General features: G+C 49.7%; 1 protein-coding gene across 1 annotated transcript; it reads right to left on the reverse strand.

The window, feature by feature from the left end:
• Positions 1–155: 155 nt before the first annotated feature.
• Positions 156–26,815, reverse strand: Coq8b (coenzyme Q8B). Its single transcript, XM_059279577.1, is given in 16 exon segments — positions 156–916; positions 1,710–1,796; positions 6,459–6,524; positions 8,927–9,034; positions 9,143–9,284; positions 16,219–16,312; positions 17,443–17,524; positions 17,619–17,759; positions 18,739–18,824; positions 18,964–19,086; positions 19,852–19,929; positions 22,506–22,572; positions 22,715–22,791; positions 22,794–22,833; positions 22,960–23,064; positions 26,589–26,815. Coding segments are annotated over 15 exon segments (1,596 nt in total). The 5' UTR covers positions 23,062–23,064; positions 26,589–26,815; the 3' UTR covers positions 156–613.
• Between the last annotated feature and the right edge of the window lie 5 nt (positions 26,816–26,820).

A 26,820-nucleotide genomic window follows, 5' to 3' on the forward strand; every position in this document is an offset into this window, starting at 1 on the left:
GCCACAGCCCTTGGAGCAGGTGGTCAGCACGTGGAGGGGGGGTAGAGGAGGATCCCCGCAACAGATGGCCCTAGACAAGGAGGGGGTCTGGCCATCTGCACCTGGAGCGGCCCTGTGAGCTCCTCCCCTTAGTGCGGAGAGAAAAGAACTGGGGGGAAGGGAAAGGGTGCCTTTATTCGGAGAGAAGGATCGGCACCCACCCCCATCCTCCAGTACACAGGCTGGAACCCCGGAAGGAGGCAGCTGGTAGAGCGAGGGAGGCAGAGGTGAGGACCGCCTCCAACAGCCACCATCTCCCCTTTCTCCTGCGGATCCTGGAAGACCCGCGGCCGAGGGGCGCCCCCTCCAGACGAGAGTGAACCCCATGAAGGGACCAAGGGCTCACTTAGATGAAGGCAGGAATCTGCTGACTCCCAGCTTTAGAACTCCAGGATGCCCACTTTGGATCAGGGAGCTAACTCCAGGGGCCTGAAGACCCAAGGCAAGGAACTTGGCTCTGGAGCCAGGACAGAGGGGGAGGGGGCAGAAGAGCCATAACAGAGGACCGCCCCGCTGTGGAGCTGGTATCCCTGGATGGAGTCTGTCATGGGGGTCGGCAGGGAGGTCCTTCTAGTCAGGAGGCTGCTGGCAGTGGCAGTGCCTGGCGACTGGCCCAGTAACGGTGGTAGGTGTCTTGGAAGAGGTCCCGGCAGGCGATGTGGGCGTGGAGACGAGCACAGGCTAAGAAAGCCCCAGCTAGCTTGCGGTGTAGGGCGTAGGTCTCCTCAGGTGGTGGGCGCAGCCGGTGCCGAAGCAACACCGGGATGAGGCCCTGTATTCGGCGAGCCGTCTCTCCAGCTCCGAAGTCGTAGGGACTCGAGGCAGCAAAGGGCTCCCCCAGGATCATCACTGCCTCCACGTGGGCGTCGGAGAATGCCTAGGGTGGGGATGGCAGATGCATCCAGATGGACATAATGTCCTCTGATTACTTCAGAAGAGGCAAACTGCAAGGGCTGGGGCGTGACTCACTGGTAGAGCTTGCCTAGAATCCACCAGTGAGGGGCTGGGCTGGGGCGGGCCTCAGTGGTAGAGCCCCTGCCTAGAATCCACCAGTGAGGGGCTGGGCTGGGGCGGGCCTCAGTGGTAGAGCTTGCCTAGAATCCCCCAGTGAGGGGCTGGGCTGGGGCGTGACTCACTGGTAGAGCTTGCTTAGAATCCACCAGTGAGGGGCTGGGCTGGGGCGGGCCTCAGTGGTAGAGCTTGCCTAGAATCCCCCAGTGAGGGGCTGGGCTGGGGCGTGACTCACTGGTAGAGCTTGCCTAGAATCCACCAGTGAGGGGCTGGGCTGGGGCGGGCCTCAGCGGTGAAGACTTGTATTGCTAGCCCAGTATCCCCTAAGAGTAATAAGTAGTCACTGACTATCCACAGCACCCCCAGTTACTCTCAAAGAGCCCTAGCTTTCTACAGACAAGTAGCCTCTCTACTCCTCAAACCTAGGATCCCCAGAATAGAAATAGTGCCCCCCCCAGTAGCCACACCCTCTGGTCCACCCTGGGGCTCCTCAGTATAGACTAGTCCATTCAGTTACCCCACTCCCCTGGGATAGAAACATAGTCTGTGCTCCTCCTCATCCTTCTCCTGCATCCTCCACTCCCAAAAGACACTAGCCCCCTAAAGAAAACACAGCAACAAACAAACCAGCCCCTTCTGCTCAGTGGCAACCAACCAACCTTGGTTTCAAAGCCTGTGAGGAATTTGAGATCCTGGGATTTCTTCAGGACTCGATCTCTGTCTCCATCAGCAGCAGCCTTCACCACCTGGGGTGTCAGAGGACAGACCAGTGCGGGTCAAGGGAGGCTTTGGGGTTTTGTTTGTTTTGAGGCAGAGTCTGACATAGCCTACACTGTTTTGAACTCACTATGCAGTTGAGGATAACCGTGAACTCCTGATCTTCCTGCCTCCAGCTGCAGGAGTTGAAGGATTATGGGTCTGCATCATCACACCAGACTACAAGGGAGGGTCTAGACAATAGGAAATACCAGCCAGAGGCTGATAGCAGTGCATACCTACAATCCCAGCACTCAGGAGGCTGGTCAGGGTTATGAGTTCGAAGCCAGCCTGGATTACCAGGTAACACTGTTAAAAAGGAAAGGAGGAAGGGAGGGAGAGAGTAGGGAGGGGATACCTTGCCCAACCTGGATCCACCTCCATTTTCACTGACTGACTCTTTCTAGAAGCTTCCCCCTCCCTACTCTGTCCCTGCTGTATCTCCCTCAAGAATGGTGAGAGTCTGCAAGCTCCACCATGAGTGGCACAATGTCCCATCTGTTGTTGATGGGTCCAGACACCAGCCAAGAATGGAACAACTGAACGGTGTCCCAGGTTGCCAGAGGGCCATCGCCCCCACTGGATTTTGAGCCCCTGGGTGTAGGGATTCTAGATGGGTCTAGTTACACTGGGCATGAGACACAGCACCCAGGGTGCCCCTAATTACCCTTGCTGTGGAGCTAAATTCCCGTCCAGTCCTGTAGAGGGAGACTCCGAAGTACCTGTACCAGTTGCTGGGGTTCAGAGGATGCTAGGACCTGTAGGGGGGCCTCTACTTTCTCATCTATTAAGTGGGAGTAAGGAACTCTGGTTCCTCCTGGGATCACTGTGTGGGGCTCAGCACTGTGCCCACACTGCAGGCTACTCTGGCTGTCTCTGGCTGTCGTTGGCTGTCCCTAGGCCCCTGTGCAGAAGAGGCCGGCTCCGAGCAGGGAGAGGAGCCAGTCCAGCCCCGACCCACTGCATTGCTCTTTTCTTTGGGAGGGAATAATGCTGCTGTAGTGCCCCCTGCCTGTGGCTGTCTGGCCATCTGTTGGAGTTCCATATACATTTTCTTTTTCTTTTTTAAAAGATAGCTCAGCTGCTAAAGGCGCTGATAAGCCTGATGACCTGAATTTGATCCTCAGGCCCCACAGATCCCACATGGTGCAAAGAGAACTGATTCCAGCAGATGTTCCTCTGACCTCCTCATGTGTCCCATGGTACATGCGGGCACGTGTGTGGTGTGTGTGTGTGTGTGTGTGTGTGTGTGTGCGTGCGCGTATATATGTATATATATACATATACACACACACACACACACAATGCACCTAAAAATAAACAGGGTTTCACTGTGAAACCCAGGCTGGCCTTGAACTCATGATTCTCCTGTCCTGTCCTGTCCCAAGTATTCTGATTATCGGCCACAACATCCAACCAACAGTTTTGGTTTTTGTTGTTGTTTGTTTTATTTGAAAAGGTTAAGGTGGTTTTTGGAAGTGGGTGTCCATGAAAAATGGATGGTTCAAGTACTCGGGGAGGCCTTGGCTTTATGGCTAAAATGGCCTGTGTGTGGGGGTGGGTGGGTGGGTGGGTGATCAGTTCTTCCTTGTCAGCAGTTAGAGGTGGCCTAAAAGTTCTCAGGCTAGAGTCAGTCCTTGGCCTTGTCCCCATCACCTTTCTCCTTCTTCAAGACTGTTAGTGCCCATGGCCCTATGTTCACTAGGTTTCTTCCCAAGTGGCTCCTCCACAACTTCTCACAGCCCCCATGGGAGCGAGTTTTCAACTCCATTGCTCCTCCCCTCCTCAAACCCTTTCTGAAGCACCTCAGGAGACAGAGTGCCTACTGAAAAGGGGCCTAGCACCCAGAATGTCTTGGCTCTACCCAACACCTGCCTGTCCAATCAGAACATGATCTTTGATCTCTGTATGAAGGCCAGAGAATGGCTTTCATCCTCTGCTTGCAGATGGTTATGAGCCCTTATGGGTGCTGAGCTGGGGCGTGGTGGTTTGAATGGCCCCCAAAGGCTCATAGGTTTGAATACTGAATACCTGGTCCCCAGTTGGTGAAACTATTTAGGAAAGACTAGGAGGTATGAATTTGTTGCAAGAAGTGTGGGTTGGCTTTTAGGCTTCAAAAGCCCACACCAGGCACAGTTAACCCTTTGTCTGCTTCCTGCTTGTGGACCAAATGTAAACTCTCAGCTGCTGGTCCAGTGCCATGCCAGCTGCTGCCACACTCATGCCCTGATGGTCATGGATCACCCTCTGAAACTGCAAGCAAGCCCCCAATCAAATGCTTTCTTTTATAAGTTGCCTTGGTCATGGTGTTTCTTCACAACAATATTACAGTGACTAGGACTCTGGGTCCTCTGTAAGGCCAGCAAATACTCTTAACTGCTGAGCCATCTCTCCAGCCCCTAAATGACCATTTCTGTTCAGAAGTGCCAGCATGCAGAAAGGATTTTCCTAAATTCCCTCCTGTGGTCATTTGAATAAGAATGGCCCCACAGGTTCATATATTTGAATGTTTAGTCACCAGGGAGTAGAACTCTTTGAAAGGGTTAAAAAGATTAAGATGCATGGCCTTAGCCGGGCGGTGGTGGCACACGCCTTTACTCTCGGCACTCGGGAGGCAGAGGCAGGCCGATCTCTGTGAGTTTGAGGCCAGCCTGGTCTACAGAGTGAGTTTCAGATGGCAGGGCTACACAGAGAAACCCTGTCTTGAAATACTCCCCTCCCACAAAAAAAAAAAAAAAAAAAAAAAAAAAAAGAGGTATGGAGGAAGTATGTCCCAGGGGTGGGCCCAGTCTCTCTGTCTCTGTTTCTCTCCCCTCTCTCTGCCTGTGTATCAGGATGTAGCTCTTAGCTTGCATCACACCTGCCTGCTACCATGCTCCTTGCTGTGATCATAACAGACTAAGCCCCTGAAACTGTAGGAAAGTCCCCAATTAAATGCTTTCCTTTATAAGAGTTGACTTACTGGGCAGTGATGGCACACGTCTTTAATCCCAGCACTTAGGAGGCAGAGGCAGGTGGATCTCTGTGAGTTCAAGGACAGCCTGGTCTACAGAGCGAGATCCAGGACAGCCACCAAAACTACACAGAGAAACCCTGTCTCGAAAAACAAAACAAAACAAAACCAAAAACCAAAACAAACAAACAAAAAAAGAGTTGCTTTGGTCATGGTATCTTCACAGCAACAGAACAGTGACAAAGATAACTCTTGACCTTTGCACACTTATCTGGATATCCTTCTAGCTTCTTACTGATTGTCCTTTGCATCCCTTAGCTCTCAGTTCAAAATCTCCTCCTCCAGGAAGCCTTTCTCGGATCCTCAATCTGGGACAGGTTCCTCTAGATTCTCACAATGCCCTCCATTTCTCAGCCTAGCCCTAACCCTCTACGTCCTTAACTGTCACACTATAGATGGTGAACTCTGTGATGGGGAGATGGGGGCCAGGGGAGTAGGGCTGGGCACCGCGGGGATGTCAGAGAATGTCAGAAGTGACAACTAGGAGAATGGAAAACCCCAGATGCATGTAGACACAAGTCTCTGCAGCCTCTGAGACTGACTGACTTAGAAGGAAGAAATGGAAGAACCAAGTAGGTGAGGAAGTATTCCCTGAGGAGCTACAACTTCCTGTGAGGCGCAGGCTGGATGTCAAGATCCTGGACAGGGTGGCAATCTCTGGTCCTTCTCTCAGAAGGGGGCTGAGCAAGGGCTGGGACACGGCTCTGAACCCAGACTATCTGCAACCCACAGGCATGCTGGGATTTTGGGGAATTGCTTTCTAAGCCTCAGTTCTTCACCTGTAAAATGGGACTCCGAGTGGCCCTGGCCGCTTTCAATTATATACTACTTGTAATAATACTAAGTGGTTGGTGGTTATTAGCTATTATTAATATTACTATAATAGAGTCTCACTATGTAGTTCTGGCTGGTCTGGAACTCACAGGGATCCACTTGCTTCTGCCTCCTGAATGCTGGGATTAAAGGCGTGTGCCACATCTGGCCTCTATTATTTCTTCTTTTTGAGGTACTGAGGGTTAAATCTAGGAAACTGTGGATACTAAGCAAGCACCCCACCGCTGAACAACACTCAGAGCCTCTGGTAGATTCTAGGTGGGTGCTCTGCCTCCATCATGCCCCTCACTGGTGGAGCCAATGTAAGTGCCCTGCTATGAAGCTACAGTCCTAGCCCTCTTTTTACTTTTATTTTGAGACAGGGTCTCACTAAGTTGCTCAGGCTGGCTGGCCTTAAACTCACCTGTAGCATAGGCAGGCTCTGAACTTGCAATCCATCATCTTTCCTTGGCCTCCTCAGTAGCTACCAGGCCTGGCTTATTTGTTATTTCTTTTAAAGTTTAGAAGAGAGAGAGAGAGAGAGAGAGAGAGAGAGAGAGAGAGAGAGAGAGAGAGAGAGAGAATATCAAGGTTGTGGCACGTGGATGTACCACACACAAGTGTTGAGGTGAGAGGATGTGAAGGAGTCAGTCCCTTCCCTCGTCCATGTGGTAACAGGAATCACAGTCAGGGCAGCAGGCACTCTAGTGTGAACCATCTTGAAGGCCATATTTCTTAGTTCCAGTTCACATTTCCCTCTTACCCTGTCCTCACTATCTAGCTTGAGCTTTGACCCTTCAGAAGCCCCAGGGATGGGGGTACTCACCTCAATGTAATGGTCTGTGAATTCTGTTCCAAATGCCCGGCTTGCACCAAAGTCCAGTAATGTCACCTGGGAACAATGGGTGACAGGAATATGGGGAGAGGTTGATATCCTCACTTTCAACTGAAGTAGCCATGTTCTTCTCCCCTGCAGGCCCACTCCCACTATTTAGCCACACCTCTAGACCCTCACTGGTGATTAAGGGCAAACACTGCATCACCAGGCCATACACCCAGGCTCTTGTTTGTGGATATGAGACCAGGCCTCTGTGGTTGAGCCACAGCCCTAGCCTCCCACTGGTGCATTCTAGGCAGGTGCTCTCCCCCAGCCGCTCCCACTGGTGCATTCTAGGCAGGTGCTCTCCCCCAGCCGCTCCCACTGGTGCATTCTAGGCAGGTGCTCTCCCCTAGCCGCTCCCCACTGGTGCATTCTAGGCAGGTGCTCTCCCCTAGCCGCTCCCCACTGGTGCATTCTAGGCAGGTGCTCTCCCCTAGCCGCTCCCACTGGTGCATTCTAGGCAGGTGCTCTCCCCCAGCCGCTCCCACTGGTGCATTCTAGGCAGGCGATCTCCCCCAGCCGCTCCCACTGGTGCATTCTAGGCAGGCGATCTTCCCCAGCCGCTCCCACTGGTGCATTCTAGGCAGGCGATCTTCCCCAGCCGCTCCCACTGGTGCATTCTAGGCAGGCGATCTTCCCCAGCCACTCCCCACTGGTGCATTCTAGGCAGGTGCTCTCCCCTAGCCGCTCCCCACTGGTGCATTCTAGGTAGGTGCTCTACCCCAGCCGCTCCCCACTGGTGCATTCTAGGCAGGTGCTCTCACCCAGCCGCTCCCCACTGGTGCATTCTAGGTAGGTGCTCTACCCCAGCTGCTCCCCACTGGTGCATTCTAGGCAGGTGCTCTCACCCAGCCGCTCCCCACTGGTGCATTCTAGGTAGGTGCTCTACCCCAGCTGCTCCCCACTGGTGCATTCTAGGCAGGTGCTCTCACCCAGCCGCTCCCCACTGGTGCATTCTAGGCAGGTGCTCTCCCCTAGCCGCTCCCCACTGGTGCATTCTAGGTAGGTGCTCTACCCCAGCCGCTGCCACTGGTGCATTCTAGGCAGGCGATCTCCCCCAGCAGCTCCCCACTGGTGCATTCTAGGCAGGTGCTCTAAGACTGAGCTTTAGTGCTAGCCTTCTTTTTGTTGTTTTTCGAAACAGGTTCATTCTCACTATGTAGTCAAGGCTGCTTCTGCCTCCTGAGTGCTACGATTACAGATGTGAGACATCATACCCAGCTTATTTGCCTCAAATGCAAATCTTGGGCCCATAAAATAATTAAGAGAATAAGACATCTGAAAAAGTAAGTGAATACCTACAAGTCCTACTCCTCAGCTTAAATATGAACACCACTCACACAGGTTTATTCCTCCCTCACCTATATACTCCCAGGACCTTCTCCAGGGTTATCACTTTCCTGAAACTAATATCATTAAGTAATTTCCTGAGTACTGGAGAGATGGCTCAGTAGTTAAGAACACTTGCTGGCCTTTCAGAGGACTGGGTTCCATTCCCAGCACCCACATTAGCTGTCTCTAACTCCAGTTCCAGGGGATCCAACGCCCTCTTCTGTCCTCCTCAGGCACTGCACACACATGGCACATAGTATACATGCAGGCAAAACATCCATACACAGAAATTCTAAGATAATAATTTTAAAAATTAAAATTTTCCTGAAATCTCCATGCACACCTTCTACATTCATATGTAGGTACAGATCATGCCTAATAATAGTTCTATAATTTAAAGCTTTATATATACAGAGAAGCCAGGCCTAGGGACACATGTCTGCAATTCCAAACACAGTAGAAGGATTATGAATTCAGTGCTGACCTAGGCTACATAGTGAGTGTCAGAAAACTTTCAATAGTGTTTACTGTAATTGTCCTGTAATTTGTACTTGGGGCCTACATGGCTTGTAGTTTTCCCCATCATGGTATTTGGTTTATTTATATTTAAAAAATATATTTATATTTTTTAAAGATTTATTGTATGTGTATGGGTGTTCTGCCTACATGTATGTCTGTGCACCATTTGCAAGGCTGGTGTCACAGAGGTAGAAGAGGGCATTGGGTCCCCTGGAACTGGAGTTACAGGTGGTTGTGAGCCACCACGTGGGTGCTGGGGATCAACTCATGCTCTTCTGGAAAAGCAGCCAGTGCTCTTAACCACTGAGCATTCCCTCCAGCCCCATCCTTTTTTTTTTTTTTTTTTTTGTATTTATGTATTATATTATGTATGGCTCATGTGTGGGCGTCAGAAGACAGCTTACTAGGTTAGTCCTCTCCTTCCACCACATGGGTTCTGGGGATTGACTTAAGGGCCATCAGGTTTGGTAAGAAGCATCTTTACCCACTGAACCATCTTTCTGGGGAAATGCTCTTTACAGCAGCTAGCTGATGTACCCTGACTCACATCCTAAGGAACCAACCTGGTGGCTGGAGGCATCGTACAGGAAGTTGGCCCAGTTGGGATCTGTCTGCATGAATCTGAACTCAAACAGTTCCCTCAGACACAGCCTCAGGAGCTGAAAGCAAATCTGAAGGAGGAAGAGACATCTCAGTGGGGGGTTTTGTCTGGTCCTCCTGGCCAAGGGAGGAAGTTTGCGCCTGGCCCTTCTCCAGTTCCATCCCAAAAGGAGACGTACCTGATTCCGGATGTCCTGACTCAGGCCCTGGCACTGGTCTAGAGGGATCCCCCCAGCCAGCTCCATGCCCAGCACACGTGTGGTGCACAGCTCCTGTACCACAGCTGGCACCCGGAAGAAGGGGTCGTCTGCCAAGAGCTTCCTGGGGAGGAAGAAGGCGAGGATGAGAGAAACTTCATGCTTCAGAGAGCAGAGGCTGGGTGTGAACTGGCTGTTTACGGAGAGGCCCTCCAGGCCTCGCTGCTCTAGGGTTTCCTTTCCTTCCCACTTCTCTGGCGTGGCTGCCTTGGGTGACTGGCATTGAACAGACATTGTTGTACTGCCTTGTCTTTTACTGCATGTTGCTGGAGACCCAGTTACCACTTCCCTCCTACCAATCCTTCTCCGACTTCTGGTGACTCGATGGTGAGCCCAGAAAATTTAGTTCATGCATCACTTAAAAATAACCAGTTTAGCCAGGTGGTGGTGGTGCACGCCTTTATTCCCAGCACTCGGGAGGCAGAGGCAGGTGGATCTCTGTGAGGTCTAGGCCAGCCTGGGCTACCAAGTGAGTTCCAGGAAAGGCGCAAAGCTACACAGAGAAACCCTGTCTTGAAAAACAAAACAAGAACAACAACAACAACAAAATAACTAGTGTGTAGCCAGTGAGATGGCTTAGAGAATAAAGGCACTTGTGGCATATGACCTGAGTTTGATTCCAGGGCCCACATATTCCTAAAGTTGTCCTCTGATCCCCACATGCATGCTGCAGCATGCACACACTGGTGTGTATGCACATGTACACACAACACTCAATGATAAATATTACAATTTTTTTTTTTAAGTTTTTTTTTTTTTTTTTTTTTTTTTTTTTTAAGATTTATTTTATTTATTATGTATCCAGTATTCTGCCTGTGTCCTTGCAGGCCAGAAGAGGGCACCAGATCTCATTACAGGTGGTTGTGAGCCACCATGTGGTTGCTGGGAATTGAACTCAGGACCTCTGGAAGAGCAGTCGGTGCTCTTAACTACTGAGCCATCTCTCCAGCCCTTTTTTAAGTTTTTAAGTCTATGGCTCTACACGGATAGTCACCAGTTACTCCTTGGAGTCACTAAAGAGTTTCAGTTACTTGTGGTAAACCTTGGTCTAAGCTGGATGTGGTTGTGCATGTCTGTAAACCTAGCACTGGGGAGCGGAGGCAGGAGGTCAGGACTTCAAGGTCAGCCTCTGTGACACAGCACATTCCAGGTCAGCCAGGGCACATGATAAGATGCGGTTTCAAAAAGCAGGTAAGCAAGCGAGAGAAAAAAGAAGCGAGCTGGAGAGAGACAGCTGAACAGTTAAGAGCACTAGCTGGTCTTCCAGAGAGCCTGAGTTCAACTCCCAGCACCACATGGTTCACAACTGTCTATAATGTCAGTTCCCAGGGATCTGATGCCCTCTTCTGGCTTTTGAGTGCACTGCATGTACATGGTGCACAGACATACACACAAGCAAAACATCTGTACCCATAAAGTAAAAATAAATATAAATTAAAAAAAGAAAATTCCTGCTGAGTGGTGACCCACACCTTTAGCCCCATCACTTGGGAGGCAGAGGCAGGCAGATCTCTGTGAGTTTGAGACCAGCCTGGTGTACAGAGCGAGATCACAGTCAAGGCCACACAAAGAAACCCTGTCTCGGGGTAAAAAAAGGAAGGAAGGAAGGAAGGAAGGAAGGAAGGAAGGAAGGAAGGAAGGAAGGGTCCAGCTTTAAATTTACAAATTTAAAATTGCATACCATTCTGAGCAGTATGATAAAAATCTAACCCCACCCTGTTTGGAACAGGAATCACCTACTTGTCCAGTATAAGCACGGTATACATGATAATACACTTCCCTTCTGAGAGTGCTTAGCCATTTTAGCAGGTTGACTGTTGACTATTTTGATGGCAGTATTCAGATCACCTTATTTTATTTAATAATGGTTCCAAAGCAAGAGAGTAATGCTGCATCTCAGCTATGTCAAGGAAAAGCATAAAACGCTTTTTCCTCTGGCTTTTTTCTTGTGTGTATGTTGTGTGTGTGCGTGAGTGTGGTTTTTTTGAGACAGGGTTTCTCTATATAGTTTTGGTGCCTTTCCTGGAACTCACTCTGTAGACCAGGCTGGCCTCAAACTCACAGACATCCATCTGGCTCTGCCTCCCGAGTGCTGGGATTAAAGGTGTGCTCCACTACCGCCCAGCTTTTTCCTTTTTCTAAAATGATTTTTGCCTTTTTAATTAGTATATATTAATCATAAACAATGGGTTTCACTATGGCACTTACACACACACGATGTATTTTAGTCACCTCACTGTCACCCTCTCTTGTCCCTCCTATCCCCGTTTGTTCCCCCTTTACAACTTGTCCTTCTACTTCCATGGCATTTTTAAAAATTTATTATTTTATGTGCATTGTTGCCTTGCCTGCTTGTATGTCTGTGTGAGGGTGTCAGATCTTGGACTTACAGATGGTTGTGAGCCACCATGTGGGTGCTGGGAATTGAACCCGGGTCCTCTGGAAGAGCAGTCAGTGCTCTTAACCACTTTTTTAAAATGAACTTCATTAGGGCTGCTTACAGGAGGGTGATGATGGGTTAATTTTTTCTCATTTTTTTATATTTATTTAGTGCGTGTCTGTGTGTGTGCATGAGTGTATGTATGTGTGTGTGTGTGTGTGTGTTTCTGTCTGTCTGTCTGACTGACTGACACACACATGCCATGGAGCATGTGTGGATGACAGGAGACTACTTTGTGGGTATCAGTTCTCTCTTTCCACGATGTGGGTCCCAGGGATCAAGCTCAGGTAATCAGGCTTGGTGGCAAGGTCTTTTAACCCGAGGAGCCATCTCACCAGCCCATAGAGTACTTTCTTTAAGTGAAAAGACAAAATGCTCAGGTTCAATGAAGAAAAAAACATAGTCCATTAAGATTCTTAGTGAGGGGCTGGAGAGATGGCTCAGAGGTTAAGAGCACTGGCTGCTCTTCCAGAGGTCCTGAGTTCAATTCCCAGCAACCACATGGTGGCTCACAACCATCTGTAATGAGATCTGGTGCCCTCTTCTGGCCTGCAGGCAGACATATATAACAAATAAATAAATCTTTAAAAAAAAAAAAAGATTCTTAGTGAGAACAAATCTATCTGTGAAACTGTGAGGAAGAGAACTCTGTGCTAGTTTTACTACAAGCTGCAAAAGTTACACCCACAGTGCATGACAAATGCTTGCTTAAGGCGAGTAAGGCACCGTGAAAAGTAGCATAGGCCTCTAACCCCAGCATTCAGAAGGCTGAGGCAGGAGGATGACAGCCTGAACAAAGGTGAAAGGTATTCAATTTGTGGGCAAAAGCCTGGAATAGAAATCTTCCTAGAAACATCAACATGTTGCAGCAGAAAACACTGTCCCTAATTTATAAGTCTGACTTCTACATACATACGTACAGGGACCAAAAAACAGTCTACGCAGGGTTTGGAACTAACTAAGGGTGTCTAGGAATTTGTCCCCTGTAGATGCAGGAGGGTCCGATACTCTGAACAGTGGTAAATAAATTGAAGAATTCTTTTCTGACCTAGATGTGGTGGTGGATGCCGGTAATTGCCGGTAATCTAGATGTGGTGGTGGATGCCGGTAATTGCCGGTAATTTCAGCAACTGGGAGTTGGAGACAAGAAGGATAAGCGTGATATACATACACTTCCCTCCCAAGAGTACCTATTTCAGCAGGGTGACAGTCGCAACATTACTGTGGGAGTGTTCCCTGTCATATAACAGTCTACCATTGAGACCCTGGTGTGGTGTACATGCTTATAATCCTAGCATGGAGAAGTTGAGTTCAAGGGTATCCTCAGCCAGATAGGGACTATGAGGCTAGTCTGGGCTACACGGCATTCTAGCCCCAAAACAAACAAAAAAGGGCCAAGGAGATAGCTCCGTGAATAAAATACCTCATAAGCATGCGGACCCAAGTTTATCACCAGAACCCATGGGTTGAGTGTGGTGCATACAACTGTAATCCCAGACGTGGGGAAGCAGCAACAGGTGGTTCCTGGGGCTCAGTGGGCAGCCAGGCTAACCTGCTTGTCGAGTTCTGGGCCAGAGAGAGGTGCTGTCTCAAAAAACAGATAGGACCTAACTAGGGCTGTTCTCTGGCATCCACATGCCTTGAACATACATGAACACACCTGTACAGACATCACCTCCCCGATAAAGACAAAAGTCCTTCTTTGGTACTGGACATGCTGGTGTGGGTGGATGGGTGACAGAGCCAGCCTCAGGCCAACAGAGGGATGAGTGATAAACTGAGGGACATGTGTCCAGGTAGACCAGGGGTGAGTGAGGACCTGTGGGGACGTTGGGAACAGGCAGATGGGCAGGCATCAGAGGTATGAGGAAGGCTTTGGGGGATCCTGGGAAAATGTCCTCAGATCTTATATGGGGTTGCTCTGGCCTGTCATCCCGTGTCACTCTGCTCTGCAGTGTCCTGCTTTGGGCTGGTGTTTAGTCCTAGTTTATGTGGTCTCTGATACTGGCTCTACTTCTCAAGAGCCAGGGCTGTCTTAAGCATTTAATGAGCACACCTCCCCTATGAGAACGCTCTCCTGAGGCCACTGTACAGAATCAGGCCACCTGATAAGCCTTACAGCCTGGTAAGGGCTGACCCGAGACTGAATCCCAAATTCATCAGGGTCCAGGGCACGTGTTTTGAATGACTGTTGTCTGGGTTGTCTCCTCACCCTGTCTCCTGAGCGTGGAGTCATGCTGGGAGTCATAGCAGACTTGTGAGCCATACTGTAGGTGTTCCTCTCAAGGTGTCTCTTGTTTTTTGTTTTTTTGTTGTTTTGCTTTTTGAGATGGTATCTCATATAGCCCAGGCTGCCTCTGACTCAGCTGTGTTGCAGAGGATGACCTTGAACTTCTAATCTTGCAGTTTCCATCTCCTGAGTGTTAGGATTATAGGCATGAGCCATCATACCTGGATTATGTGATGCTGGGGATCGAACCCAGAGCATGATGTATGCTATGCAAACACCCACTAGCTACACCCTCAGACTTGAGTTGTCCTTAATTGTTACACATGACCATAATTCCAAGATACAGCCACACTGTCTGTATAGCTATAGTCTGTTCATTTTCTTCTTCATACGGTCTGCCATTAAGACCCGGATGTGGCGGCACACACAGTGAAGAGGCAGAGGCAGCAGGGTCAGGAGTACAAAGCCAGCACAGCCACACAGTGAGTTTGAGAACAGCTCAGGCTACATATTGAGATCCTGTCTCAAAAAACAAGGGGGGGCGGGGAGAAGGGGAGTTGGCTAGAGAGATGGCTCAGCAGTTGGGAGCATGTTTGCTGTTCTTCCAGAGGACTCCAGTTCTGTTCCCAGTGCTCACCTTAGGGTGTTCACCACTGCCTATAATGCTAGCTCCAGCGGAATCCAAAGTCTCACATTTAAAATAATTAAATAAATAATTTTTTTTAAAAGATTCAACTGGTAATTGAAAACACCATAAAAGCCAGGTATGGGGCATGCCTGTAATCCCAGCACTTGGGAGGCAAAGTCAGAATGATTGGAGCAAGTTCAAGGCCAGCCAGGGCTACATAGTGAGACCCTCTCTCAAAAACAAAAATAAAACCACTATAACTTGTTTGTCCACCTTGCTGGACAGATCCGATAGATTTGGGTTCCTAGGTTGGGATGTATACACATTGGTGCTTTAAGCATTCTAGAAAATTCTGATGGTATACAACAATATAAATGTCCATATAGAATTTATCAAGAAGGCTGATGGTAGGGTTGCTGGGTATGTGGACATAGGGCTCTTTCAGGACCTGAGGACATGGCTCAGTGGGTAAGCAGCTTGCCACACAGCAGGAGGACTTGAGTTTGACCCCAGAACCTTGTAAACAGTCGCAAAAAAAAACAAAAAACAAAAAACAAAAAACAAAAACAAAAAAACCCACTATGCACCTGTAATCCCAACACCAAGGAGACAGACACAGGAGGATCCACCGGCTAGCCAGTCAGTCCAATCAGGGAGTTCTAGTTTCAGCAAGAGATTCAATCTCAAAACAGAAGGCGGAAGGCCTGGATAGATGGCTCCTGTTAGAAGCACTGGCTGCTCTTCCAGAAGACCCAGATTTGGTTCCCAGCATCCACCTAGTGACTCATAGCTGTCTATAATTCCAGTTCCAGGGGGACTCAAACCCTCTTCTGGTCTCTGTTGGCACTGCATCCATGTGGTACACAGACACATATGCACGCACAAAGAAAAGAAAAGAAAAGAAAAGAAAAGAAAAGAAAAGAAAAGAAAAGAAAAGAAAAGAAAAGAAAAGAAAAGAAAAAAATCAATACACAAAACAAACTAAAAAATTTCTTGGAGTTTTTGTTGGTGTTTTGAAACAGAGTCTCACTATGTAGCCCTGGCTGGCCTGGAACTCTCTATGTAGATGAGGCTGGCCTTGAACTTACAGAAATCCACCTGCCTCTGACTGTCAAGTGGTAAGATTAACGGTGTACCTCAGTATGCCTGGTTTAAAATAAAATTTAAAATGAACAAGGTTGAGCTGGCATGGTGGTGCATGCCTTTAATCTTAGTACTTAGGAGACAAAGGTGGATCTCTGTAAGTTCAAGGTCCAGGCCAGCAGGAACTCTATAGTGAGACGGACCCTGGCTTCCCAGATGTTGACACTGTTTTTTTCTGCCTACTGTGGAGAAGGGAGCTGTTGTCCTCCGGCCCTGATGCTGCAGAATGCTTACCCTTCCTCGGGCTAGCAGGCCTATCTGCACCTCATGGTGCAATTGAACCCTGTGTGAGACCACAGCAGATCTGACACTCTGAGAGAAGTGACCTGTGCAGCCACAGAGAACACGCAAGAATAAGGAGTGGATGGATAGATGAAAGAACCAAAGAGAGAAAGGGGAGTCGGCTGTGCCAGAGGCTAGAGAGTACATCCATCCAGCCCAGTCCAGATGCGAGGGAAGGGAGACTGCTGCCGGAAAGGAGTCCCATCGTCCACCTCCCCCCCGCCCCCCGGCCTGTTGCCCCCCGCCCCCAGAGCTGCCTGGGGACGTCAGCTTACCTGAAGGTCTGGGCACAAGCAGCCTCTCTTCGGTAGTCACACTCCCAAGCCAGCTCTTGCTGCAAGGCCTGCAGGCTCTGCTCAGCAAACAGCCCTGGGGTGGGGTGGAGGGATGGGAGCTGAGGGTGGCTGCCTGTCCCCTGCCAGAACCCCCAGGCTCCCATGTGCCCGTCCTCTCTGTTTCCTTATACATTTCTCTTTCTATGGCTCTCACTGTCCCATGCACTCTGTTCTTGACTCTTTACCCCCTTTTTTTCATTCCTTTTTTTTTAAGACAGGCTCTCATGTAGCCCAGGCTGGCCTTCAACTCATTATGCAGACAAGGCTGCCTCTGAACTCCTGATCCTCCTGTTTCCACCTCCCAAATACTGGGATTATAGACATGCTACCATGCTTGGTTTTGCATTTGTGATAGGGTCTCTCTATGTAGTCCAGGGATGACCCACTTTCAGCAATCCTCCTGCCTCAGATTCCCCGTGCTAAGATTACAAGTGTGAGCCACCAGACCCAGTTTACCCACCTCATCTTGGATTCACCTTCCCTCTGTCTTTCCCACAACTGTGGTCTCTGTGGAAGTCTGTCTCTAGGGTTTGGCGCTGTCATGGGAACTGCAGCTCTTTTCACCCATTGTTTAGCCAAGGATGACCTTGAACTTCCGATCTTCCCACCTTGCCCTCTTGAGTGTGGGGGTCCTGTATGCCTACCCTACCACACCCTATTCGGTATCAGAGCTCAACCCTGGGCTTCGTGCTTGCTGGACCAGCACTCTCCTGCGCTCCATCCCTAGCCATCTTCAGCCTCTTGTTTATGCCAAACTCACACTGCCTCTTCCTCTCTTCTCACTTCTAGGCCTGTCTGCATCTCCACTTCCTCTCTTCCCCACAAGCATACCGTGCTCTGTCTTCTACAGGTGATCGCGCACGGACGCAACACAAAGGTGCTGCCCACTAGCTTCTCTCTTCTGCGTCTGTGGTTCCCTGCACACTAGTCTGTCTGTCTGTCTGTGCATTTGATCTGGGCTTGTTTCTTTGTAGCTATGCCACATTCACTCATTCTCACTGAACTTGCTCTGCTTGGCACCCCTCTTGTCACCCCTGTGATGTGTATCTGGGGTGACAAAAGGATGCCAAGCAGAGAAAGTGCACTCTTGATGCTGTCCCAGGCTAGCCCCACTTCCTCTCTTTAGGCATCCCTCCCTTGGTGGGGACAGACAGGACAACTCACCCTCTGGCAGGCCCACACTCATTTTGAGCAGGGCCAGTAGGTTCTGCACGTCACTGTGGATGCTCTGGGCAACACCTGGGTACTGTCAGGAGGGAGGAGGGGGGGTCGGGAGTCCCACATACACGGGGACAGCACAGTGGTGCCCACCCCCACTCCTGCCCAGCCTCCCTGCTCACCTGGATCTTCACAGCCACCTCAGTCCCATCCTTTAGCATGCCTTGGTGTACTTGCCCAATGGAGGCAGCAGCAAAGGGCACTTCCTCCAGGAAGGCCACCTTTTCCTGCCAGTCCTTGCCCAGCTCCTCTTCTAGAACTTTCTGAAGGGAGTGAGCATGACAGTTACCATCACAGCTTCAGTCAGCTGAGTTTATTCCCTGTACTGAGCACCTGTGTTAGCAACCCCGGGGCTCACCCTTGGCTGATACATCATTTTACAGATGTGAAAACCAAGGCTCAGGGAGAAGTCTCTTGCCCAGGTGACGGAGTAGCCAGGTGCAGTTATTTATTTTGTGTTTCAGTGGAGGAAACAAATGTGGATTTATTGAGGAAAGTGGGATGGAGCTCCTAAGACTCAGAGGAGTTCCACGGGAGGAACACCAACATTGTCGTTTTTATTTTTCTGAGGCAGGGTCTCACTGTGAAGTCCTGACTGGCCTGGAACTAGCTCTGTAGACCAGGTTACCCTTGAACTCACAGAGATCTGCCTGCCACGGCCTCCTGAGTGCTGGGACTAAAGGTGTGCGCCACCACCGCCCTAGGAGATTGTTAATGAAGACTGATAACATCCTTATTAGATTCCCATATCATTAAGTCAGAAAGTGGCATGAGATGAAGACGGGCTTCCTTTGGTTCTGGCATGTTCAGAGTGGCTCAGAAAGCACAGGTAAGCAGCAGAACACAGACAGTAGGCAGGCAGGTGGCCGGAGCCTACGCTCTCAAACAGTTACAGAGCAGCTCAGTACCGGGTGCTATGCTATCCTATTTATGGATAAAATCTCCTTTAATTTTGTTTGTTTGTTTGAGACTGGGTCTAAGGTAGCCCAGGATGACCTTGAACTCCTGATCCTACTGCTCCCATCTCCAAGTGCTGGGATTACAGGTGTGTGGCATCTTGTCCTAGCATGATCTCCTCTAATTTATCACAGCTCAAACCTTCATGTCACTCATGGAGTAACACAGACAGGTTTAAGAACTTTATGTAATATAAACTAAGTGCTTTGTAGATTATGTTGATTTACGCAATCTACTGACATGGGGTACCAAGTCACCAGTCACCCAAACTGGGTGGGTACTCACCAGCATCTGCCAGCGGGGCATGAAGTCGGCACTCTGGCGGACTCTCTCGAAGATTTGCTGCAGCTGGGGGCTGATGAAGCTATTGTCTTAGGAGACAGTGGGATGAGGGGAACAGTGAGGGAGATGGAGAGAGGGTCCATGTGAGCACCTGAAATCAGGGCTCGCTGCTGGGTGGGGTAGGGTGGGAATGAGGTCATAGGTCAGGAGTTGAGGGTCATGCTGTACCCTGGATGCTGAGCATCTGGCCGATCTTGAGAGCAGCCCCCCGGACTGTACATAAGGTCTGCACGATCCTCTCAGCGTTGGCCTCGGAAAGGAATGGGCTGGAGCCCAATCCAGAGTCACCCTCTGTAGCGAGAAGTAAGCATCAGTATCATGTGCACAGAAAGAACCTTTTTTTTCTTTTTTGTTGTTGCTGCTGTTTGTTTGGTTGGTTGGTTGGGGTTTTTTTTGTTTCTCTGTGTAACAGCCCTGTAGATCAGGCTAGCCTTGAACTCACAGAGAGTTCTCTGCCTCTACCTCCTGAGTGCTGGGATTAATGGTGTGCATGTCATTTCCAGTTTTCTGAGCCTACAATGTAGCTCAGAAAGCCTCGAACTAATAAAACCCTCTTGTCTCTGCTTCCTGAGTGCTGATATTACAGGCAAGGAATGATAATTAAAAAAAAAAAAAAAAAAAGCTGTAATTCTAGTAAGCAGGAGGCCAGAAGCAGGGAAAGATCTCTGTAAATTCAAGGGCAGTCAGGGCTACAGAGTGAGTTTCAGGACAGCTAGGGCTACACAGAAAAATCCTGTCTCAAAAGAAAAAAAAAAATTTATTTGTGTGTGTGTGTGTGTGTGTGTGTGTGTGTGCGCATGTATGTATGCCATGTGTGTGCTGAAATCTGGAGCAGCCAGAAGAGGGTGCTGGATTCCTTGGAGCTGGAGTTACAGGCAGTTGTGAGTCACCTGGTGTGGGTCATGGCAACCAATCGGTGTGTGACTTCTGTGTGCTAGATAAACAATTTACTACTGAGCCGCACACGCCCAGCCCATCACTGGTAAACGGCCCTCTACCACAAGCCGAGCCCTCGAGGCCAGGGGCTGGATGAACAGGTGATGTTGTTTTACTCACTGTGCTGCAGACCTCCTCCTGGCAGCGACTTCTTGGTCACCTCAGCCAGTGCTCCCAGGCCCAAGCCCACAGCCAGCCCTGAAGAACAAGAGAGGAGGCTCTGTGCCTACCTACCTGGGTCTTCCCTCAGACCCTCACTGCTGCCTCTCAGATGGGTGTCTAGAGACCTTCGTTACTCAATTAGTAGGCAAGCACCCTCCTAGCCGAGCTACATCCCCAGCTTTTCTTTTCTCCTGGTACTTTGGACTAAACACAGGGTTTCAGAGACGCTACCAAAAATTCTACATCCCTAGCATCTTAAAAAAAAAAAAAAAAAAAAAAAAAATTAAGACAGGGTCTTACTAAGTTGGCCAGTCTGGTCTGGAACTGGCTTTTTTTAGTCTAGCCTAAAACTCACTATGTTACCTTGAACTCCTGATTCTCCTACTTTTACCTCTCAGTGCTGAGATTTTAAGCATATGCCACCTTACTTGGCCTTACTTTTTTATTCCTTTATACATATATATTTATTTGCCGGGCGGTGGTGGCACACACCTTTAGTCCCAGCACTTGGGAGGCAGGGGCAGGCAGATCTCAGTGAGTTTGAGGCCAGTCTGGTCTACAAAGAGAGTCCCAGGACAGCCAAGACTGTTACACAGAGAAAGCCTGTCTCGAAAAATAAAAACAAATATATATATTCCCCCTTGCAGTTCTGGGGATGGAACCCAGGGCTTCAGGGATGTCAACTCCAAGCTGTATCCTGGAATTGCTTCTCAGCCCTTCTCTTTATGCCCAAGTCACCTATTTCCCATGGCTTCCTCTCCCTGCAATATGGTATAACCCAGGCCCACTCTTCATTCCCTCCTTTAATGTTCTCTTCTGCTTTCAATCTCCTCTGGTACATTTTTTGGAGACAAGCACTCAATGTGTAGCCCTAGCTGGCCTCGAACTGGCTCTATAGACCAAGTTGGCCTAGAACTTAGACATCTGCCTGCCTCTGCCCAACTGTTGGGATTAAAGGTGTGTACTACCACTCCAGACTTAGACTCTTGTTCTTTTTTTTCTTTATATATATATCCTACTTTATGCCAGAAGAGGGCATCAGATTCCACTATAGACAGTTATGAGCGACCATGTGGTTGTGGTTGCTGGGAATTGAACTCAGGACCTCTGGAAGAGCAGCCAGTGCTCTTAACCGCTGAGCCATCTCTCCAGCCCATAAAGATCTGCTAGGCTCCATGCCTCTTCCACTGTCCCCATCTCTAGCTTGCTGCTGGCATTTGCCAAGTATGCTATGTTCTCCTTCTGTATCTCCATGCCAGTGTGTCCCATGTATTACCTAGTTTTGCTCTTGCACCTCTGTGAAATGTATTTGACAGAAAAACTCACATTTTATAGGAAGGGAAAGTGAGGCTCAGAGAAGTGAAGTAAATTTCCCAATCATAAATGAGAATATCCCTCTCCTCTGAAACCCTGGGCATACCGTTGCCCAGGTTCTACTCAGAATGCTCAACTGAGCCTACTTTTAACATCTGCGCTATGACCTGTGATGAACAAGAGATTTACATTAGAGTAACCTGTAGAGAGCAGGGCCTGTTATCTGAACACCTGGAAGGTGGATGAGAAGGCTCAGGGGTTTGAGGCCAGACTAGCTTACAGGAGATATTATCAGAAAAAGCATTTGTGTGTTGAGGGGTGTTGGGAGTGCACGGTGGAGTGCACCTTTAATCCCAGCACTTGGGAGGCAGCGGCAGGCTGATCTATGAGTTCCAGGACGGCCTGCTTTTAGGCAGCTAGGGCTGCATAGTGAAACCCTGCCTCAAAAACAAACAAGATCATATATATGTGTATAAACATATACGTATCCATATTCAATATTTATTTGTATTTTCTTCTATGCTATTTCCTCTCTCTCTCTCTTTCTAATTTCCTCCCCTCCTCTCCCTTTCTTTTTTGAGAAAAGGTCCACGATGCCCAGGTGAGTTTGTGGGTTCAAGCAGCCCTACATTAACCTGACAGGCAGCTGGACCTCCAGCATGCACCACCAGGCCTGGCTCTTCAATCCTCTGGCCTCAGCCTCTCAGGAGCAGAGATTACGAAAAGCCTGTGTTACCATGCCCAGCCTCTCCTCTCCCTCTCTCCCCCCCCCCCTCTCCCTCCCTCCTTTACACAGGGTCTCCTGTAGCCCAGGCTGGCCTCAAACTCACTATGTAGCCAGTGACGATCTTGAACACTTGTCTTCCTGTTCCTACCTACATGACAACTGCTGAAATTACAGATGGATGGCCTCCTCCTCCTCCTCCTCCTCCTCCTCCCCCTCCTCCTCCTCTCCTTTCTTAAACGTTGGTTGCAACACATTCCTTTATTTCATACAGGTTTGAACAATCCTGCTACAGGACCTAAAGTCAGGTCACACACACACACCCCCCACACACCCACATTCCCCCACACCCCCCGGCCTCCACTCCTCCATCAATAGAGAAAAAAGTACACACTGTACAAGATCTTGCTCATTGCAGGTTCGTCAATAAATGTTAAGGTTTACGTTTCCATTTTTCTGGATGTGCAAGTCTCTCCCTTCTCACCCTGTCTCTGACTCATCCCCTTCCCTTACTTCACCCTGCAAATGTTGCCTCTGATCTAGGTCACATGAAGATCCCCCAAGCCACACCTACCCCCAAAGCTGGCCAGACGACTGATGCGGGAGGCAGGTACCTTGCGTTCACGAGAGCGATCACTAAGCTGAGAAAGGGAAGAAGGTGTGAGGCAGGAAGGTGGGCAGAGTGGCAGAAGAGCCCTGCCAGCCTGCTGCCACCTTCCTCAAGATCGGGGTCCAGTGGCCTCCCCGAGTATCAAGGGCGTAGGGGGCAGGGAGCAATGATACCTGGGGCCGGGGTGCCTTCCTGACACGGGCCTCTCGTGCCCTGCGAATGTCCTCCTCACTTAGGCCTCTTCCAGGCCGTCTTGATGAACATTTTGGGCCCGACAACCCCTACATGGTCCCTGCAGAGAAGTGGATTTTAGTAGAGTGGAGAGCTAGCCCTCCTTTTTGGATGCCTCTCTATCATTTTACCCTCTCAAGCTTCCCTCAGACTCTTTTCCTTGGGGGCCCCCTCCTCAGCCTCTTACCCACCAGTGGGGCCTAAGCCCCAGGGTTCCACAGGGCAGATGAACAGTCCTGCCCAGCAGTCCACGGGTCCCGCGCAGCACGGCCCCTAGCTCCAGCCACATTGCCTAAGGGATAGTAAGGATTACAAGACTGGGCCTCCTTGTTTCGACCCGTTCTTTGAACCCCCTCCCCCCGTTAATTGATTTCCAAGTTTCTCCTAGTTACCCCCCCACATTGCTAAGAACTCAGGTTTTTCCTAAGCGCCTCCCCAACCCCCCAACCCAACCCCCCCCCCCCCCCCCCCCCCCGCACCATACGCCTCGCCTCGCCGTTGCTAGGGTTCTCCCCGTTGCTAGACACCCACAGATCCTCCAGGACTACTCTCTACTTCTCAGAGCCCCTCTTGTTGCTAGGCACCGCCTTACCCTGGGCTGCTAAGTATCCACAATTCCTCCCCTGTTCCCCCCAAAACACCCCGTTATGGGGCACCTCCCCCGTTGCTAAGCACTCAGTCCACCAGGCTCAGCCTCCCAGTGTAGCACATGCCGGGCGTCATGAGCTTCCGGGAACATCTGCACGCCCGTCCCCCCTCTGACCAGCCAGCCAATGGTAGCGCAGCAGCTTGCTGACACGTACAAAATACACCCTGCTGAGTAAGGAGGCGTGACAAGGGAATGGGACCTAGGCATTGGCTCAGTGGGTCTTCAAGGTCAGCCGGTAGGCACGTGAGCACCAGATAACCCATGGTCTTTCTTGAAAGCATAGGAGGCATCCTCCCCTTCTCTCCTCCCTATTTTTTTTCTCTTTCAACCTCCTCCCTCTCTCTTGTAGCCAAGGATGGATGCCCTTGAATTCCTGATCTTGTCTCCACTTCCCACCTCCTGAAATTGCACGTCTGCACTATTAACATCCAGCTACATTTCCTCCTGACGAGCTCAAAAGCTATCCTATGTGTTTAGATCTACCCCCAGTGGATGCACAAATCCTGGAGCACGTGCATGCTAAGCAAGCTTCTCGACCACTGAGCTTTAGACTGGGGTTCACCATCCCACAGCACTGAACCACGCCCTCGGCAATCTGAACAGTCTTCCAAACATTTTCCTTGCACACAGAGCCTCTCCAGTCTGCACCAACACCCACATCCTGGCACTCAGCCTCCTTCCTTGCACATTTAAACCCACTGCCTTGCTTATGAACTGTTTTCCCGCTCAGGCCTTCAACTTAACTCCCCTTGGCTGCATACTGTGCCTGTGTTCCCTTCTGCACCCTGCTCTCTACTCCCCACCCACTCAGAAGAGAGCCTCAGTGGGGGCCCTCTGTCTCCTGAAGGATTGACATTTCCCAGAACATACTCAGTCAAGATTCCCAGTGCTGAGTCAGGAAGCCTTGGCATGGAAGAAAATTGACTCATTCTTCTTCTCTGGAATAGAAACAGCTGTGGTTGGGACATCTTTCCCACCACGGAAGAGAGGAAACTGCAGATGTGTTCCTTACTGCACCTTCCTCTCTCTGTCTAGCCCCCACCCTCTTTGTCGGGAATTAGGCCTCCCTGTGTCTGTCCCTTTGCTTTGTGACCTCAGAAGAGCCCTCCTCCGCCTCTGGACTGCATGTTCTCAAATTTGTATAATGTATGAGGTGGGTTCCCGTCTCTGACTTCTCATTAGCCTGTGAAGAGATGACTCATCCTGGAGCCTTGGGCCTGTGCTCAACGTCCCTCACATGGGTGACTCAATTTCAAGACTGAAAGCACCTCCTGTGCTCTCCCAAAGGCGAGGGTCTGACTCGGGAGCTGCAGACTGCTCACCATAAGGGATAGGCTGAGAAATCACCTCAGACAATAATCCAGAGGGCCATGACTCACTATGGACTTGTACCACATACCTCATATACCCGAGTTCATAGCACACATTACAAACAAAGGCTAGGGAAGAGCAGAAGTCTCAAAGTTCTCTCTGGTGAACTGGAACCACCAAGCCATCATCCATGGTGGTGCATGTCTGTAATCCCAGCATTTGGAATACAGTCGCAGGAAGATCAAGAATTTAAGGTCATCCTTGGGTTTGAGACCAGCCTGAGCTACATGAGACCCTATCTCAAAATAAATGAAAGAAGAAATGGAGCTGGAGGTGTATGTCAGTGACAGAGCATGTGTGATCCCCAGCATCAAAAGGAAGGGGGTGGGCAGGGCTGGAGAGATGGCTCAGCAGTTAGGACCACTTGCTTTTCTTCCAGAGGATCTGAGTTCAGTTTCCAGAGTCCACCCTGGGAAGCTTACAACCATCTGTAACCCCAGCTCCAGATCTGACACCCCCTTCTGGCCCCCAAAGGCACCTGCACAGACACACACATACACAAAAGTAAAACTAAATAACAGACCAACCTTGTACTGCAGCATCCCTTACTGTCAAGTGATCTAGTGTCACCTCCTGGTACGTAAGTCCTCAGGACATGAGATCATCTTTAGTTATTTAAAAATCCAGGGCCCCGTACTTATGCTCTGGCACAAAGGTAAATCCCCAGCCTCTGCTTTTTTGAGATATGCTCTCACCATGTAGCTCAGGTTGGTGTTGAGCTAGTGAACATCTTGTGTCTGCCTCCAGAGCGCTGCTATTAGAGGAGTGTGCCATCACTCATGGTTTAGACATGAGATTTCTTTCTTGTTTTAAACATTGGAATTCCTTAAGATTTATTTTATTTTAAAGTATGCATATGTGTATATCTGTGTGCATCAGATCCTCTGGAACTGGAGTTACAGATAGTTGTAATCTGCCATGTGGTTGCTGGGAATTGAACCAGGGTCCTCTGGAAGAGCAGCCAGGGCTCTTAACCTCTGAGCCAACTCTCCAGGCCCCAGAATTCCTTAAAAAAAAAAAAAAAAGAAAAAAAGAGGATTTACCTATTTATCATTATTATTTTTTGAAACAGTGTTTTTATATGTAGTTCTGGCTGCCCTGGAACTGGCATAAACTCACAGAGATCTGTCTACCTCTGCCTCCCGTGTGCTGGGATCAAAGGCATGGACCACCACCCATTGGCTTATTTTTATTTTATGTGTATAAGTGTTTTTGCCTGCATATATGTCTTTGTACCCTGTGTATGCCCTCAGGCAGCCAGAAGAGGGTATCCAATCCTCTGGAATTGTAGTTACAGATGACTGCCAGCCCCCATAGAGGGTGCTGGAAAACAAACTCCAATCCCGACAAGGGCAAATAGTGCTCTTAACTGCTGAGCCATCTCTCCAGCCCCGGAATTCTTTAAAAACAAAAACCCCGAACATTTATTTGTGCTGTGTGATGGGAGCATAAATCTCCATGTGGTCGTGGGATAGAACTCAGGTCATCAGGCTCGATGGACCTGCTGAGTTATCTCAGTCCCCTCTCATGTGTGTGTGTGTGTGTGTGTGTGTGTGTGTGTGTGTGTGTGTGTTTTGTGACAGGTCTCTTGTAGCCCAGACTTGGGACTGACTACGTAGCTAAAGATGACCTTGAACTCCTGAACCTCCTACGTCCACCTCCCAAGTGCTGGGATTACAGGCTCGTACCACCGTGCCCATCTAGACATCAGGTTTCTTACGGGAAGTTTAGTAGTAGGTAAAGACACTCGCTCAAGGTAACGGCTGGGAAGTGACTGCGGAGGCACTCAAACTTACGCCCGTGGGGTCTCTTAAGTCTTTGGAAAGTCCATCTTGTCCCTGAATGTTGAACGAATGCGTGGCTGAACTTGTGCGTGGGTTGGAGTAAGGCTGATGTGATGTAGGGAAAGGGGTCCACGCGCGACCTAGACCCAGACCAGCACCAGGCGCACACAGCTCTTTCCCAGTGAGACCCGCGGCGCCAGCCGAGGTTCCGCCCCACGTTCGTCACATCCGGTGGGGGGCGGTG

This window comes from Peromyscus eremicus, chromosome 1 (genome assembly GCF_949786415.1).
Source record: "Peromyscus eremicus chromosome 1, PerEre_H2_v1, whole genome shotgun sequence".
In the NCBI taxonomy this organism is placed as follows: Eukaryota; Metazoa; Chordata; class Mammalia; order Rodentia; family Cricetidae; genus Peromyscus; species Peromyscus eremicus.